The sequence below is a fragment of the Dioscorea cayenensis genome, chromosome 19 (genome assembly GCF_009730915.1).
Source record: "Dioscorea cayenensis subsp. rotundata cultivar TDr96_F1 chromosome 19, TDr96_F1_v2_PseudoChromosome.rev07_lg8_w22 25.fasta, whole genome shotgun sequence".
NCBI classification, from domain to species: domain Eukaryota; kingdom Viridiplantae; phylum Streptophyta; class Magnoliopsida; order Dioscoreales; family Dioscoreaceae; genus Dioscorea; species Dioscorea cayenensis.
In genome coordinates this window covers 31,143,912-31,161,642 of record NC_052489.1, presented here as the reverse complement: position 1 = coordinate 31,161,642, position 17,731 = coordinate 31,143,912, and the positions used below count along the sequence as shown (strand labels likewise).

The window sequence follows — 17,731 nt, the reverse complement described above, 5'->3', positions numbered from 1 at the left end:
ACTCATTGACCCGGCACACTAAAATGTCATGGCAAATAATCTTGATTAAGGGAAGCTGGCTAATTCTCTTCATTAACAATTGTGAACTCTAACAATAGATGTAAAAGATACAGTTATTACCCTATTCTAATTATATATATATAGGGACGGCCCTTTATGACAATAGATGCTCATCCAACATCCCCTGTTCATTCTCTTGCATTATTATTTTTATTTTTATTTTTTTTTAAATGACAAACATCTGTCTCTATAACGCGTTAGTGTATGAGCTACATCATTCATAAGTTAATTCCTCCAATGATGATTCAAATCCTCATCACTCTCACACCACATATAAGAGATTTATTTTTAATACTATTAACTATTTCAACCAAATGGCTTTCACTTCCTTACGTTATTTTTATTATATTTTTTTCAATATTTTTTTTCTCTCCATGATATTTAAAAAGCCGCACCCTGTCTTAACTCACTTTTTTTTCTGTAAATATTTGCTGACATCTAAAAAAAGTTTAAGCTATATATATATATATATATATATATCCATTCTATAATTAAGATCGATGTTTTGTAATTAGATTAGAAATGTTTTTGTTTTACTGCATAATTGCCAAGGGGTGATTATTTAATTATGTCCAAAGTAAATAATTTTAAAGTGTATCAACTCTGAAGACAACGAACTCTGCAAGATTGTTATAAAAAATATATATAATAATAATAATGATAAATCTCACTGAAATTTTTTTTTTGAAAAGGTGGATAAACCACTTCTATCACACTAAATAATAATTTTTTTTCCATTGAATTGTTCACTAGTGATGGTTTTACAATATGCTAGATATATATTTGGTTTAAAGAAGAAGAATATGAAATTCACAATTTGGAAATGGAAATGGAAAGTGGAAGAAAATAAATAAATTATGGTTTATCCATTATTATTAAAAAAAATTAAAAATAAAGGTATTATTATTATTAACAATAAGCCAAAAAAAATTAGGGCTAGAATATTAAATTCTTTTACAGCCTCTTCGATGACGGTGGGTTGAGATACTCATTAAAAGGACTCTATGGAAAGGGGCTTGACCAATGGTTTGTCCAGGATGATAAAATTTTGTCTGTTGAAAAAGCTTGCCAAATAAAAATGTAACCTCATATCCTTCACGACATATGTTCTCTACTACAACACCGTGGAAATAGTTGACCATCTATTCTTTCAATATCTTTTTCCCTGGGGTTTGGCTCCAGTCTAATACACCTTTCATCCATTACTTTTCAACTTTTCAATACATGTTTAGATATTTGACACGTGTCATTTATACTTTCAATGACCGAGATTCAAACTTGGTTAAATATCATCTTTTCATATTCTAAAATCCAATCTAAATATTGAAAAAACTCTCTTATGCAAAAAATAATTAATCTTTTATATTTGTATTTATATTTTATTTTTTTAATGATTTTTATAAATAAATTATATTATTTTTTTATCAGTTGACCGATTTTACGTTTTAAAAACTAAACTTTATTATTTTTTCTTATGAGAATAATTGCAACTAATTTTATCTTTTTTTTTTAATCAAAATTTCGATCATTATATATATGATTTATTTTTCTCAAATAATGAAAGAAAGATCACAAAAGAAGGTAGTTAAAACATATTAAAAAATTAATGCTCTAATTAAAAAAACATAAAGTTTTTTTTTAAACATATATTGATCTCTATATTGAGAAAGAGTTATATTATGATTAAATAACGGTGTGAAAGAAGAATATTAATTAAGTTTAAATTATGGCCATTAAAAGCATAAATAATGTATTAAACATCTAAACATATTTTGGAAAATAATGGAGAGAAAGTATATTGGATTGGAGCCGAACCCCTTTTCACTACCCAACCACTTTAAACACATACTTAATTTTCCCTATTGATTGACAAGCGTTAAAAGACACCTGATTTGAGGCAACTCCTCAAGATCTAGCATTAGCCTGCATTGCAGAAGTCTAGTGGTCACTTCTATGACCATAGGTGGAGTGTAACTGAGATATAACTATGATGCTTAAATTAAAAAATAGTGAGTTTTCTAGATTAAAAAAAAAAAAGAAGGAAAAAGCTCAAAATACAAAGTAAATGCATAATGTTGGGAAGAACATCAGTGATTCAAAATATGCACCTAAGCTAAAAATTAATAACCAATTGTGATGAAAAGTCAACCCATCAGGCTTGGCAAAGTAATGCCAAAGCCCAAACCAGAAGTCTCATATATTGCGGGCCGAAAAAAATCAGCCCATTATGGGGAATAATGTTATCATTTCGCCATTTGACCACGTTGAACAATTAGTTACCGCACTAGGGGTTGACTGACTTAAGCTGGGCAGCGATGCCACGTGGTCTGAACTGGTTGAAAAGGTCAGCGATAGCATTCCTTAGTCTACACGCGTGTGAGTGCGCTTTACTGCCTGGTGAGCTCACCGCTTCACATCGACCAGTGAGGTTGATGAACATGGACTTTTCCCTGAGACCTTGGTGCGAGTGAGCTTACCGTCATTCAAGCAGTCTATTTCTTTCTAAATTCTATGAAAAAGAGAGCACAAAGGCCAAGAACTCTCGCTCGCACATTGTCTGGATTTCCCTCCGGTGCTGAGCCGAGCTCGTCAACGAAAGCAAAGGTTAAGAAGAGTCTCGTTGCTGTTTTTTACGTTTCCAATTTTAGCTTTTGTTGTTGTTATTATTGTTGTTGTTGTTGTTGTTGTTGATGATGATGATGATGATGATCTTTGTTTGTTTAAAAAGTCTCATTTTGAGAAATTTATCTGATAACACTGTAATCATAAAGAAAATCCTGCATATATATATATATTGATGGGAATGGGTAGTTTATGAATCAGTAGCTGGGATGTTGAATGCCATTTTACTTTGTCTCTGTTTAAACTGGTGTTTGAAAGTTGGAACATTTGAACTTGTTATCTGCGATTGGTGGTTTGTTTTTTTTTTTTTTAAAATGACAAAGAGATTGTTGTCTTTTAATTTGTTGCCTTTAGAGAACAAATTATGGTTTTGAGAAGAACCATGGCTTGCTTTGGTTGCTGTGGAGAGGATGAATTTCATAGAGTGGCTGATACTAGAGTTCATTTATCTTCAAACCATTCGGCAGGTGATGTTTATTGCTTTTCAATGCAAACCATTCATCATATATGATATATTCTTACGAGACGTACACTGGGAAGTGCATCTGTATGTCACAGTGAGGCTACACTTACAATAATTTTTGCTAGATATCCCACATGGATTGTTAATTTGAACTAGTTGATACTGATGGACTGATTTTGAATTTAATTTCGAGTTTGTACATCAAACAATGCACCTTTCTTTTTCCTTTTTGGTTAGTTCTAAACTTGCGGTAAAAGATATCATACTCAAAAAGGAATAAAATTTTGCCGGGTTATTAATTCTGATATCTTGCTATAAATTTGCTAACTATAATGCAGGGAATAATGGATCTGTTCATGCTTTAGATCGTGCTCCTAATGAGGGAGCTCCAATTGTGAAAGTTCAACCTATTGCAATCCCTGCAATTCCTGTTGATGAACTAGAGGAAGCAACTAAAGATTTTGGAACCGAGACCTTGATCGGGGAGGGATCATACGGAAGAGTATATTATGGTGTCTTGAAGAATGGGAAATCTACTGCAATAAAAAAATTAGACACCAATAATCAACCTGACCAAGAATTTTTAGCGCTGGTTTGGTGCTTGCATAATAAACTTAAATTTCTTGTGCCCCTTTACTTTGATTTGTTGTCATCTAAAAATGATTTTAATTTCTAGGTGTCTATGATGTCAAGGTTGAAACATGAAAATGTTATGGAGCTGCTTGGTTATTGCATTGATGGAAATTTCCGTGCCCTTGCTTATGAATTTGCTACCATGGGATCACTGCATGATATTCTTCATGGTATGAATTGGCCTACATTTTAACCTTATCCAATTTAAATGATTGTACATTATTCTATTCTTGTGTCAAGGAAGGGCAATGCATGCTTAACATTCAATTACCTCTGAACTTGAACTTGTCTTTGAGCATAGATCCCTGGGTCTCTCAAAGTATTCACAACAGGGCAATTTTTTTTCCTAATGTAGGGCGAAAAGGTGTTAAAGGAGCACAACCAGGACCTGTACTGTCATGGATTCAAAGAGTGAAAATTGCCATTGGGGCAGCCAAAGGACTTGAGTACCTACATGAGAAAGCACAGCCACATATTATTCATCGTAACATTAAGTCAAGCAATGTACTAATATTTGATGATGATGTTGCTAAGATTGCGGACTTTGATATTTCCTACCAGGCCCCCGACATGACAGCTCGACTTCACTCTACTCGTGTTCTTGGAGCTTTTGGTTATCATGCTCCAGAGTATGTTTACATTTTTATAATGGCAAAGAAGAACAATTGCTTAAGATTATCCAAATAAACAGTATTTGTTCCAATTAATGGCAGGTTTGTGATGACAGGACAACTTAGCTCTAAAAGCAATGTTTATAGTTATGGAGTTATTCTTCTAGAGCTATTGACTGGTCGTAAACCTGTGGATCATACCTTACCCAGAGGGCAACAGAGTCTTGTGACATGGGTATTCGCTCACTCTCAATTCCATCATGTCTTATGTGTAAATAGTTTTCAAGGTCTTGTGATGGTCCTTAATCCAAACTTCTAAATTATCAAGTGATAATAGAGTATCAGAGTGTCGTGCTCATTGTGATGTGTTTCGTTACATGAACAGGCAACTCCAAGACTTTGTGAAGATAAAGTAAAACAATGTGTTGATGCAAGGCTAGGTGGACAGTACCCTCCTAAAGCAGCTGCAAAGGTAATCCTTACCTAAGATCGGGGGTCATGTACTTTCTTTTGTAACTAATATATCATCAATTTCAGTTCAAGATTGAGATCACATTTATTGTGATCATTTTCTTATCCTAGAAGAGATTCAGATAATAATAGTTAACTTGCTCTTAAACAATCCTAAATATTCGAAGAAGTACATTATTTTTAGATCATAATATGAAGCGCAGAAATGCAGCACAAGTGGGCTGATTAAATTTTATACCTTGAAAGTACAATGCTTCTCTTTCATTTAAGCTTAGCTACTTAGTTTAAAAGAAAAATAGAATCCAATGCTGACACCTAACTGTGATTTTGTGCAGCTCAACTCATTTAATGCTTAGATCTTCTAATCTGAATAAGATCTCTGATGATCTATCTCTATCTGCCTTCTTTTATTGGTAACAGATGGCTGCAATAGCTGCCTTATGTCTGCAGTACGAGGCTGATTGCAGACCAAACATGGGCATTGTAGTGAAGGCGCTTCACCCTCTCTTAAATGCAAGGTCTAGGCATGCAAGTGAGACGAACAGCTCTTTGAATCATGCTTATTAGTTGTTGCTAAAAGATAGATATACTGTTTTTGTTGACACGCTATCTTGCACCTGAATGTTAGTACCTTAAAACTCGAAATGTGTTGGAATGATGAAACATATTTTTCAAAGTATTTTCCTTGGCCATGTTTTTCATTTGGTATATCTCTTATTTGTATTACAAGAAAGCCGCAAAACATATACACAATCTCTTTATACTTGTGAAAAACCATGCATATAAGCGTATATAGTATCACTTCATCACTTGTTTACATTGTCTTAACTCTCTCTATGGAAGTCTATTTCCTTGCTTCCACTTTGGTTCTTTCTTCGTCTTCGATTCTGCAGATTAATGGGAAAGTGGATATTTCAGCAATCATGGTGCTTGCTTAGATTTGAGAAAACTTGAGTAGGGAAAAACACAAACCTCACGCTCGATAGGATCATCATCGGTCTCCAGCATACTGACAACTTTACTCATCCTAGGTCTCTTGCCTGAATCTGGATCAAGACACCTTAAAGCAGTCAATAGGGCACGTTTCAGAGCTCTCGTAGTTGGTCTTGTCTCCAGATTTGGGTCTACTACATCCTCTGCTCGCCTGCTCCCAATCATCATTTTAAGCCAATCAACCAAATTTACCTGCAAAACGGCAACATTGACATGAACCAAGCAAATTAGCACAAACAGACAATCAACACTTGACGACGCATTGCCTACCTCTGGCGTAGGACGGCCATAATCGACAGGATCTCTCCCTGTAATGGCCTCCAAGAGCAGGACTCCAAAGCTGTAAATGTCGCTCTTCTCGTTTAACAGTCCAGTGTTTGCATATTCTGGTGCGACATAGCTGGAAGAAAGAAATGAGAAAACAGAAATTGATATCCCTTCTCATGAACCTTCAGCAGTGAAATAATTCACTTGTAAAGATTGAAGAAACAAACCCAAAAGTTCCCATGACTCTGGTAGTGATATGGCTTTTTCCAGCACCTAACAGCTTTGCTAAACCAAAATCAGATACTTTGGCATTGAAATCATCATCTATCAATATGTTGCTGGACTTGATGTCTCTGTGCACCACTTTCGGCTCAATGGCTTCATGCAGATAAGCCAGACTGTGCCATAAAAAAACCAAGGATGAGTGCTCTAAAACTGAAACATTTGGCACTCTGTGTTTCATAATGATACTTACGCCTTGGCTGTGCCAATAAGAACCTTGATCCTAGCTGCCCAAGTGAGAGTTCCACCCATTGCTCCATGAAGCCATTGTTCTAGATTTCCATTGTTGACATACTCATAAACCAGCATCCTTATTCAGGTGAGAATTATCAATCAGGAATGCAAGGAAAAACAAAGAAGATTTAAGAATAAGAATAAATAAGAACCTTTGAGTTCCTTCAATGCAGTATCCAAGAAGACGAACTAAGTTCTTGTGACGAACATGTCCAATGGCATCAACTTCCACCCTGAACTCCTTCTCTGCTTGTCCTCTGCATAGATGAAGAATCAACACATTGAGTTTGGTAGTAATTCTTTTCTGTTAATGAGGAAAGTACTCAAGTCTAATGAACTTACAAATTGTTGAGTAGCTTCTTGATGGCCACTGGAGTTCCATTGATCAAATGGCCATGATAAACAATACCATAACCACCCTCACCAATAACATTCTCCTTTGAGAAACGATTGGTCGCTATTTCTAAGTCCCTCAGAGTGAACCAATGGCCCCAGCCAAGTTGAGAGAACTCTGGAAGGCCAGTGAAAGGAGAGGGACCTTCAATTGGATGAGAATAAGATGGCCTATTAAGAGCCAATGCACCTGAGTTCATTTCATCACCAGATTGAAAACCAAACTCTTTATCTGCAACTCGAAATGATTCTGAATGAGATCCACCAACACCAACATGTGCATTGCCTTTATCCAAGACTTTCTCACTGGATTTCTCTTGAATTGCAAGAAGAATCCCCTCATGAGCAACAAAATCATTGGTTGAGAAGTGCTCTGCTTTCACCTCCTTGATTTCCCTGGAAATAGTAGGGATTTGAGATATAGGGAGTTTGAATGAAGAGTTTCTCAGCTTCCTCTGATTCCGGGTATTGAGGTATATAACCAGCATGAAGAGGATGCAGAGCATGAAAGCCCCCACAGATATGCCTATCACAACCCACACCTTGAGACCAAACATGGAAGTTTTTCCTGATAAATGCTCATTCAGAGAGCCTTCGGGGGATGACATTTTTCTGATGACAAAGATTTCTGCAGATTGATATCAGTATTCCTTTTTTTCTTAATCTGAAATCAATGAATTTATTTATTTTTTTCAATGCAACGAAGCACAAAAAGAAGGATAAAAATTTGATTTTTTTTTCCCTAACACTATAAAAATCCAATCTTGTTCCTTCGAGTTGGGAGAACAAAACCCTCACTTTGGCATCAGAACCAAACAATAACGCGTACCTTAACGTCAAGAGATATCCAGCAACACACTGAAAACCTTCAGAAGCCACCCCGCCGGCGCCGGAGATAATGGTTGAAGCTACAATCGCGTTTCTTCACGCTCTGAAGGGCATATAGCGTGGTTGGTGGGTGATGGGGGGGCCGTTCACGGGGAGCTTTCGGAGTGCGGCCTGGCAGCTGACGCAGGTGCTTCTCCCAAAACCTAACCCTAGTTTCAAACTTAAAAGGAGAGGAAAGGTGGCGCCTTTGGGCTGTGAGATGGTGGGAGAGATGGAACATCTTGTAATGAAATGCAAGGGAAGTAAATTGAAGGTGGGTTGGCGGAGGAAATGGAGTTATCATGGTTAGGTAGGCGGTGATGACCAGATGATGATGCTTGTCTTTGCAGTCAAATTGATACTACTGTACAATACTGCCACTTTTCCCCCTTCCCTTTCCTGGCATCTCCATTGGATTTCGAACAAGAATCTCAAACAGATATGGGCTGATTGACTTCATTGGCATATTTGGATCAACATCTCTGTTTTTCAGTGTATTTGGAAGTTGCTCATTGATTCATAGCAGATATTCAGAGGTCGTACTCTAAATTTTTCTACTTTCTTTGTTTTTTTTACCATAAAGGAAATGATATTGTTTTCTTGTTGACAGAAAAGACCCATTGTGCAAACTGAAAGCAAGAGCAGTCGATGATTGACAAGTATGAACAACATTGGAAAGCTTCAAACTTCAGCCAAGATATTATATGTGCAGTATGCTGTCTCCTTCATGACTTTTTAATGTAGGCAAGACTCTTTGTTAAGCGGAAATTATAATTCAGTTCATCTCACCTTGTTGATTTGGCTTCACCAAAATAAGAGAAACTAAAAGGATTAACATTGCCTTGCAGTAGAAGAGATGCTATTTTTTTAAGAAATGTCAATTCTCTGAAGATTGAACCTTTTATTAAGATTTCTTGACAGACATTCTAAGGATGTGAAGAGCAGATAATTGTTTATATGATGTGCTCTTGTATCATTTAGGAAATCAAAACATTGGATTGTGCTGAATATAATATGATGCCAGTGCTTTTTATTTTTGTATATCATTTCCATCATTCTCTTCAATTTCCTTTTATCAATTCATCATACAAGAACAGAGTTTTGTCTTTCTTTCCTCCTTCATAGACCAGCTTTTCCTTCTTTTGTTGCATTCTTTGGAAAAAGAGGCCCTCCACCGCCGTTCTGTCATTACTTGTTTATCATTAAACAATCAGTGTCATCACTTTTAATCAATGGATAAGAATTTAATACTGCCTCATTTGATTTAGATGCCATTATGCATGCTAGATTTTGTATTTTTTTATCTGAAAGAATATGCCAACAGATTACTTTGTTGCTTATTGGTTATAAATAAAAAGAAGAGAGTTGTTTGCTTTTATGAAAGTGGAGCCATTGTCACCAATCTCAGGGCTGGCCTCTGTTTGCCTTTCTGTTTTGTTTATACACGTCATGATTTCCAAGCAATTAGTGCCACAACACTCTTTTCCTCTCCTTTTCTCCACTACAAATTTCTTGATACCCAATGCTCTTGTTAGAGATCATATTTTGAAGAACTTGGAGCTTCACAAACCTCACAAACTTGAAACCATCCAAATGGCCAAAGGGGTTGTGACCAAATGCCTCTTCTTCTCTTTCCTCCTTCACAATGTCCTCACTTTAGGTCACCTCTCTCATTCTCTGGTCTATAAAAACCCTACAATTTTTAACTTATATCTTTGTATGTTTCCGTTTCAGGGGAACCTAAGAAAACCATGCATGACTTGATGGTAACTTCTGTGACAAATCCTGCAACTGTCCTGCCAACAAATCCCACAAAACCTGTAACTCAAGTCACTGCACCAGTGATGAATCCTTCACCAAATTCAGCAATTTCTGAGAAGACCTGGTGTGTTGCAAAGAATGGTGTAACAGACGTCGCTCTTCAGCATGCTCTGGATTATGCTTGTGGAATTGGTGCTGCTGATTGCTCTGCCATCCAGATTAATGGCAACTGCTACAATCCAAACACCCTCCAGTCTCATGCTTCATATGCCTTCAATAACTATTACCAGAAGAATCCAGTCCCAACCAGCTGTGATTTCGCAGGAACAGCAACCATTATCAGCGCTAACCCAAGTGAGAGTCATAATAATTCCTCTCATTCATAGTTTGATGCTACATAACTTTAGACTCATTAACTGCAACAAATTTGGCAGGTTCAGCAGCTTGTGTCTATCCATCATCAAGGTAAAGAAGACTTAACAAAGATGCATCCATGAATCTTCAAATCAAACTTCAACTCATATAACTAACTAACTAACTAACTAGTGTATTTGTTTATGCAGTTTAACATATGGTGTCAATCCTGCTTCTACTTTTGGTGCTGGCACTGGTGAGGATTCTGAGACAGTATTAAACATAAACAGGACAGCAGCCTCAGGCAGAGTTTATGGTTTAGGGATACCCACAAGCAGTACAGCAGTACAAGCAACGCCTGGACGTTGCTGCTGTCCAACTTAGCAACTTCACTAGTAGCAGTTGGTGGCTTCATTCAGTTGTAGGCATTTCATGTTTATAAGAAACATGCAAATACTCACCATGGATGTTTAGCATCCCTTTTGGCACAGAGGGGGTATGCCGAGCTCAATCTCAAAGTTTTCTCACTAGTCGGAAGACTAGGAACTATCTATTTGTCCTTTTATTAGTGTTATGGTTTTCTACTTTGGTGGTTGTCTTGCTAGTGTAATATATATATATATATATATATAGATGACTTGTTCACTTTTATCCAAAGATTAAAGAAAAAAAAAATCATGCAAATGTTTGTCTGTGATTCTTCCGGTGTCTTTCCATGTTCTGTTAGAAATCTGTATGTTAATTAAATTACATACATTAGAATGTAATGCAAACAAGTTTTTGAAAAGGTGGATAAACCACATTCATTAGAGATAAAATAGTACAAAATACATAGGTAATCCACTAGAAATGGTAATACAAAACGAAGCAAACCCGAAACTAACAATGGAGCAAGGCTCCCACCACCATCACAAAATAGCCCTAGCCCGTGCTCAGATATGGATCCTCCTCGGCTGTTGACCCTCCTTCCGGAATCCCAACACGAGGTCCCTAGAAACTCCATGCTTCTGCGAATAGACGTCATAGGTTCTTCCAACTTCTCCTTGTTGCTCGCTGAAAAAGTTGAGAACCAGGAAAGTAGCATACGATCAACTTTCAGAGTAATCACATCAACAGGTAAGAACATGTCATTAAAGATACAATCATTTATGGCAAGCCAAACATTCCAAACAATCGCTTTAATGATAAAATCACCCAAGGTTCTAACAGTTGGACGCAAAGACGCCCGCCACGAATCCCACAGCATGCCCATAGTGGGAGGCGGCTCAGGCAACTGGAGCAGATTAACAAAATAATTCCAAATCCATGAAACGAAAAGAACACCGCAGGAAGAGATGGTCAATAGACTCCGTAGCCGAATGACAAAGAACACAGGTCGGCGTAGGTAACTTGTTGCATTTCCTATTTGCCAAATTCTCAAGCGAGAGAATCCTATTTTTCCACACAAGCCAATTGAACAGGTTGATCTTCCGAGGACAAGTGTTGCTCCAGAAGAACTTCGCAATTGGGCAGCGCAAGCCACCATCGTTCAGAAAATTGTAAAATGACTTCACTGAAAAAACCCTATTTCCCGTGAGCATCCAACGATACGGTCCCTCCCCACTCCCATATCTAGCCGACAACAACAGATCCCCCGAGGCAAGCTCCAGCACCGTACAACCTTTTACAGCCTGCAAGCAGGACGAAGCCCCTTTCCAGAAATAAGATGTACGACCCACCTGAGACTGCCAATGTGAAAGACCACCATAGTTAAATTTGATAACCCTCGTGCAACACCAATTGGAATCAGTGGCAAACTTCCACCTCCATTTACTCAAGAGCGCCAGATTAAAGTTGTGCAAGTCCAGAATACCCCAACCCCCCTGTTCCCGGGACCGGCAAATGTTATTCCAACAAACTAACCTACATCTCGGATTGGCAAGATCAGGACCCGACCAAAGGAAGTCTCTCCTGCATAGATCAATTTTCTTGATAACCCAACTTGGAAGCCGGAAAATAGACATCCAGTACATAGGTAGCACAGAAATAACCGAGTTCACCAAAGTAAGTCGACCTCCCAAAGACAAATGTTGAACCTTCCAAGAGGAGAGACACCTGCTAACTTTAAGAATAAGCCCTTCCCAATCCTGACGTCGGGGTCGTCTCCCAGAAATAGGAATCCCCAAATACTTGACAGGAAGAAGTCTCACTCCGCAGTGCAGGGTTTTAGCAGCCCTATCATCCGGTAAAATGCCCATCGTACTAGTGAAGAGACAGGTCTTATCAAAGTTTGTAGCTAAACCGGACATGCCCTCAAACAGGAGCAAAATCAACTTAACAATCCTGAGGTCCTCAATACCCCCCGTAGTAAACACCAGTAAATCATCCGCATAGTGCAAGTTACACTTACTCCCGAAATCACCCAAATGGACGCCGATAAGCACCCTAGACCTAAGCGCGTGCGAGAACATCACACTTAACATATCAGTGACTAAGACAAACAACAACGGGGAAAGCGGGTCCCCCTGCCGCAAACCACGCCGATATCGAATGTAGCCATTGGGGGATCCATTCACCAGAATGTTAGCCTTAGAAGAGTGCAAGATCAACTAAATCCAACCGACCCATCTGCCACCAAAACCCCTAGCAACCAGCTGATCCACGAGAAAATCCCAATCAACCAAATCAAAAGCCTTTGCAAAGTCAACCTTCAAGATGTGTCCATGTAACCTTCGCTTATGAATACTGAAAAGCAATTCTTCAGCAGTGGCAATATTGTCAAGGATGCATCGCCCTTTAACGAATACAGATTGGTCCGGGTCCACGAGATCCTTCATCACCTTGATCAGACGGTTGGCCAAAATTTTTGATAGGATTTTAAGAGAGGAGTTAGTAAGGCTGATGGGCCGGTAATCCCCGGAGACTTAGGGGAATCGATCTTAGGAATGAGAACAATATTAGCCCAATTGATACGCTCTAAATTTGCCTTACCAAAGTAAAAGTCCTCACACAACCTGAGAAGGTCCAGCTTAATAATTTCCCAGAAAGTCTTAAAGAATTGCATTGGGAAGCCATCAGGTCTCGGGGCTTTATCACCTCCCAAGTCAAAGACTGCCTTCTTGATTTCCTCCAGACTAAAAGGCTGCTCCAAGTTCTGCAGATTGACACGACTTCGATGCTCCAACAATTTAAGAAGGTCAACCCTTAATCTAGAGGTCCGCTTTCATGCCAAACTACTGACGAAAGCGATCAGTGAAAATCCTACCGATGTCTATGGAGTTAGATAAAACAACCCCATCATGTTGTAAGCAGGGAATGAAAGTTTCTATTTTTTCCTCCCATTAGCCACAGCATGAAAGAATTTTGTATTTTCATCTCCTTCCCTCAGCCACTGAATCCTCGATCTTTGTCTCCAATAAATCTCTTCTTGTTTCCTGGTCACCTCAAGCCTCTCAAGGAGAGACAACTCTTGCCTAGAATCAATCGTTGTGAGACGCCGCGTCTCTTTTTGCAATATCTAACGCATCGATCTCCTGAAGAAGAACCAGTTTTTTCAATTTGATCGATCCAAAGGAAAACTTAGCCCAATGACGCAGATGTACCCTAAGACCAGCAACCTTCTTAGCTAGGATAAAAGCACCACATCCACTCGGAGAGATGTCCATCCACCACTTTCATAACCAGCTCCAGAAACCCATCCTCAGTAATCCAAGCCAATTCAAAGCGGAAAGGTCTAGGAACAGAACAAAAAGTGCCAACTTCAAGTCGGATAGGCACATGATCAGAACCCAGCCTAGGGAAGGCTTTTCAGCAGAATTTTCGGGAATCTATTCACCTAGTCATAGTTAACAAGGAAGCGGTCCAGCTTAACCCAGATAGGGTCTTCCTGCCTATTCGTCCAGGTAAACTTATGACCGACAGCCGGAGGTTCTAACAACCCCAGGTCAAACATCATGGCATTGGCTTGTCGGATATCCTCTAAATTAGGGGCGCTCAAGGTTTATCCTCCAACTCGAAGATAGCATTAAAGTCCCCACAAACCACCCCAAGGAACATTCGTCGAGCCCACACACTCCCTCAACTCCTCCCAAAAAGCCCTTTTACGTGAGCGCATATTAGGGCCATAAATTGATGTGCAACGCCAGGACCAGTTATCCACTTTAGAACAGAAATCAATGGTCACACAAAACGAACCCACCCTTACGAGCTTACCGGAGAAGAGCACACTGTTCCAACCCACCACAATACCCCCCGCCGAACCCCTAGCCGGGAGGAACTCAAAGTGGTCCAGTCGGCTACCCCCAATCTCGCGCCATAAGCTTGGAGAAATTACCTCCAGCTTAGATTCTTGTAAGCAACACACATCCGCGAAATGTAAATTCAAAAAAATCTTTAACTAAGAACCTCTTACTCGGTCTACCTAGACCCCTAACATTCCAGGAAACAATATTCATTAATCAACAACTAGTTACCGCGGACCTCCTCAGAGGATTCCGCCACATCCCTAACAGCTCGGGAGCGTTCTAGCAAGCGAATATGATCAAAACAAACATTCACAGGATCAGAAAACTCAACACCACAAGCACCACAATAATTTGCCAATTGTTCATTAGACCAATCAGAAATATGGAGGGGCTTATGAGAAGTACCTTCCAAAGTCACCCCGCTCGATACTTTCTTTTTGGCGGACTTAGGTGGATCCGCCTCCTCATCAAACCTCAAGGGAGGTTTCTTTGGTCTCCCACTTCTTCTGGTGCCCCTCGGTTGATCCAAAGTATGTGTGTGCTTCCCTAACAGGAAAGTCTGGCAACAGTTCACGAAGATTCATTTCAAACTCGGACACAGACTCATCCGACTCAGCAATATGGTCAGGCTGAAACACCATCTCTATTTGCGAATCAACCCCCTCCAAATCCTGCAGCTTCCCCTCCTGACCCTCAGCTCCAGCAATAGGAACAGCCCGATCCGGCACCAAAAGCCCACAAGCCTGCTAAAAACTGCCAATGAAACCCCAAAGGGGGATCCCATAATCGGGGGGGCCTTCACATTATTAAAATCCTCCCCTGAAATTCCAAAATTACTCCCAGCTGGAGGCCCAGCAGAAATAGGCCCATCTGAACCAATGAATGTTGTTTGCCCACAAGCAACCAGATCCAGCCCAAGGTCAGGGCCAGAGTTCCGATCCGGGCCCAACTCAGCTTCCAATTTCCGATCCAGGGCCCGATCCCAATGAGACAACCTTAAGGCCCAACTTTTCGCCCACCTCACCAACTAACAAAGGAACCCCGTCCTTGCTAGTAGAATCCTTTTCCTGGCCCAATAGAAGCTTCGACCCACCAACTAAACTGACCGGATGCACCGCAATGGGCCTCACGTGCCCCTCACGTGGGACAACCATCACAGACGGATTCACCCCTTCCACGTTGCGCATCGCTAAGGTCTCGGTTGGCGGCCCATGCAACGACTCCACCCTTGAGACTGCTACCTCGGACGGGACCACATTGGTGGCTGCTACCTCGGACGGGACCACGTTGGAGACAATTTCCTCGGACGTTGCCACATCACATATTCCCCTTTCGCCACCTGTCGACACAGTAGGAGCATTCTTGCTCAGAGGCTAACCCGCCACTGCTCGACACGTCCTTGTCTCGAGCTCCGAACCTTCAGCGCTACAGCACCCGATCTCCCGGGTGACCGAGCCTCCTCGCGACCCCTGGTCTGACCGTGAGCATCCGATTGTCCGGCGGTTCGACGGCCGGAGGCCTGGAGGCGAAACGCGTTCTCCTCGCCACCAGCGTGAGAGCTAAGCTCGACCACCGCTGTCTGAGGGACCAAAATATTTCCGATCCGGTCCTCCGGTCCTCCGGCCTCCGATCAGGGCGCACCTCTCTGTCGCTAGGGCGGGAGGAGAGCTCAACCGCTGAGAGGAAGCCATCTTCTGGGTCTTACCTTTCTCCGCTGCTGGAATCTCGTGAGTGCAGCGACGCTCAGGCGAACCACCAATCCCAGCATCCGACTCCACCCCTGCTAGAACATATCTCCCTAGACCTCTGTGAAACTTAGGTAGTATCCCCCGCTCACCGGTGATCAAAACAACATACTTCCTCATCCCGAAACTGAAATTTATCTCCAAAGGGAAGAGACACGCCGGCCCGACGTCTAATCAGCACCGAGATAAATCGCTTATGTTGCACTATTGCCTGCGAGAATGCTACCAACTCGCCCGCCACACGCAGTACATCCTCAATGACACCCGGCTCCACCCATGCAGCGGGAGATTCCAAATATGCATCCATTGTCCCTCGCCGGAGGTCCGTCCATCAGCCCCTTATCTCCGCCGACCAAGGAGCGAGTTTAAGAGTGCAGGGGCCGTCCTTGGTCACCACTTTAAACTCACCCAATTTACAGACCTCCTTGACTTTCCTCTCTGTTCTTCAATGGTACCAAAAACATGCTGTCATTGAACGGTGTAATGGTCCCTAAGATCTTCAGATTGATGATGGAGGGAACGACCTCCATGATCACTTGACTCGTTGACAAAGCCATCCACATGTGAGAGCACCGCCACCTTCGCAAGATCCTCCCGAATGTCCGCTACCTCCGGTGTAAGTGGTAGTGAAAGAGTAACACGGCGAGGTAGAGAATTCCTGCCCAACCCTGAAGACTCCATCACACTTTGGACCTTAACCGCTCGCACAGAATCAGGGAACACCTGCTCCCGGGACACCTCTTCCCCTTCATGAATGGCCATCCGCTTCGAGCGAATGTGAACCCGTTTCCGACGCGGGCTGTGACGCAAATCCACCGAGCACCTAGCAGCCAAGTGTCCCACTCCGGAACATCGCAAGCACACCACCTGGTGCCTACAGTCTGCAGTCGAGTGTGAAGTCCTGAAGCAACAACCGCACGTTAGACTTCTTGGAGACCGCGGTCGCTTCGCACCAACAACCCTGAAGCCACCACCTTTAGGGCTCATGCCAGTTGTCGACATCACCTGTAGACGCTCACCCGAGGGCGGCGAGGAAACATCTTGAGCATACGATATCCCAGCGTCCCGCAAAGATGGCGCCCTAGACGCCAAAGAAGTGACAGCCCTGTCGTCGCCGTCCGAGCCTCCACCACCACGACCACATCCCTCTCCCTGCTCACCTTTATCTCTTCCACCGCCACCTCCACCTCCACCGTCCGACCAGATGTCACGGAGAAGACTCCCCATCTCCCAAAAAGAATGTATGCAAACAAGTTATTCTATATATATACATATATATATGGGAAAAGTACAAAAAAAACCCATGTGGTTTCCGAGTTTTACAAAATAAGGAATGAGGAATTTTTCGATTCTACGATATGTGGTTTCCCAGATTTGTAAAAAGGGAAAAACCGTTAATCTGCAAGTTAACTTTTCCGGGTTTTAGCAGAGGCAAAATTGTTCATTTATGTAAAAAAATCACTACGTGGCTTAAAAAACAAGATTTTTTTCAACATGATTTTTATTTTTTTGGAATTTAAGTTTTTTTTTCTTGTTTAGTGAAATTTTGGAAGAGAAATAAATTTAAAAAATATATTTTTTTTATGTCATATAAGTTGATTTTTAAATAAAAAATGACGATTTTGCCCTTTGTGAGTTAACACTGCTAATTGCTTGATAACGGCTTTTTCCTTTTTGCAAATCTGGGAAACCACATATCATAGAATCGAAAAAAAATTCCTCATTCTTTATTTTGCAAAACTCGAAAACCAC

The 17,731-nt window shown here is 40.8% G+C and overlaps 3 protein-coding genes across 7 annotated transcripts; 2 read left to right on the top strand and 1 right to left on the bottom strand.

Moving 5' to 3' along the window:
• Positions 1 to 2,512: 2,512 nt before the first annotated feature.
• On the top strand, positions 2,513 to 5,561 carry LOC120249588 (pto-interacting protein 1-like). Of its 2 annotated transcripts, XM_039258146.1 has the most exons (8): positions 2,513 to 2,664; positions 3,037 to 3,149; positions 3,484 to 3,737; positions 3,822 to 3,948; positions 4,134 to 4,407; positions 4,492 to 4,624; positions 4,775 to 4,861; positions 5,281 to 5,561. In XM_039258146.1, exons 2-8 carry the CDS (start codon positions 3,047 to 3,049, stop codon positions 5,425 to 5,427), a joined length of 1,125 nt encoding a protein of 374 aa, XP_039114080.1. In that variant the 5' UTR covers positions 2,513 to 2,664; positions 3,037 to 3,046; the 3' UTR covers positions 5,428 to 5,561. The 2 variants fall into 2 exon arrangements, with proteins under 2 accessions (XP_039114080.1, XP_039114081.1); XM_039258147.1 differs by lacking the exon at positions 3,037 to 3,149 and having other exon boundaries at positions 2,546 to 2,664.
• Positions 5,528 to 8,099, bottom strand: LOC120249587 (probable receptor-like protein kinase At2g42960). The gene is made up of 8 exons (XM_039258145.1): positions 7,859 to 8,099; positions 6,979 to 7,657; positions 6,789 to 6,893; positions 6,596 to 6,712; positions 6,348 to 6,518; positions 6,124 to 6,253; positions 5,833 to 6,045; positions 5,528 to 5,747 (listed from the first exon to the last, which is right to left on the bottom strand). The coding sequence occupies exons 2-8, from the start codon at positions 7,635 to 7,637 to the stop codon at positions 5,685 to 5,687; spliced, it is 1,458 nt and encodes a 485-aa protein (XP_039114079.1). The 5' UTR covers positions 7,638 to 7,657; positions 7,859 to 8,099; the 3' UTR covers positions 5,528 to 5,684.
• A 174-nt stretch (positions 8,100 to 8,273) lies between these two features.
• Positions 8,274 to 10,633, top strand: LOC120249589 (major pollen allergen Ole e 10-like). Of its 4 annotated transcripts, none has more exons than XM_039258150.1 (5): positions 8,274 to 8,432; positions 8,512 to 8,607; positions 9,631 to 10,011; positions 10,092 to 10,122; positions 10,221 to 10,633. In XM_039258150.1, the coding sequence occupies exons 2-5, from the start codon at positions 8,601 to 8,603 to the stop codon at positions 10,393 to 10,395; spliced, it is 594 nt and encodes a 197-aa protein (XP_039114084.1). In that variant the 5' UTR covers positions 8,274 to 8,432; positions 8,512 to 8,600; the 3' UTR covers positions 10,396 to 10,633. The 4 variants fall into 4 exon arrangements, with proteins under 4 accessions (XP_039114084.1, XP_039114083.1, XP_039114085.1 ...); XM_039258149.1 differs by having other exon boundaries at positions 8,507 to 8,607; XM_039258151.1 differs by having other exon boundaries at positions 8,274 to 8,636.
• Positions 10,634 to 17,731: the final 7,098 nt, after the last annotated feature.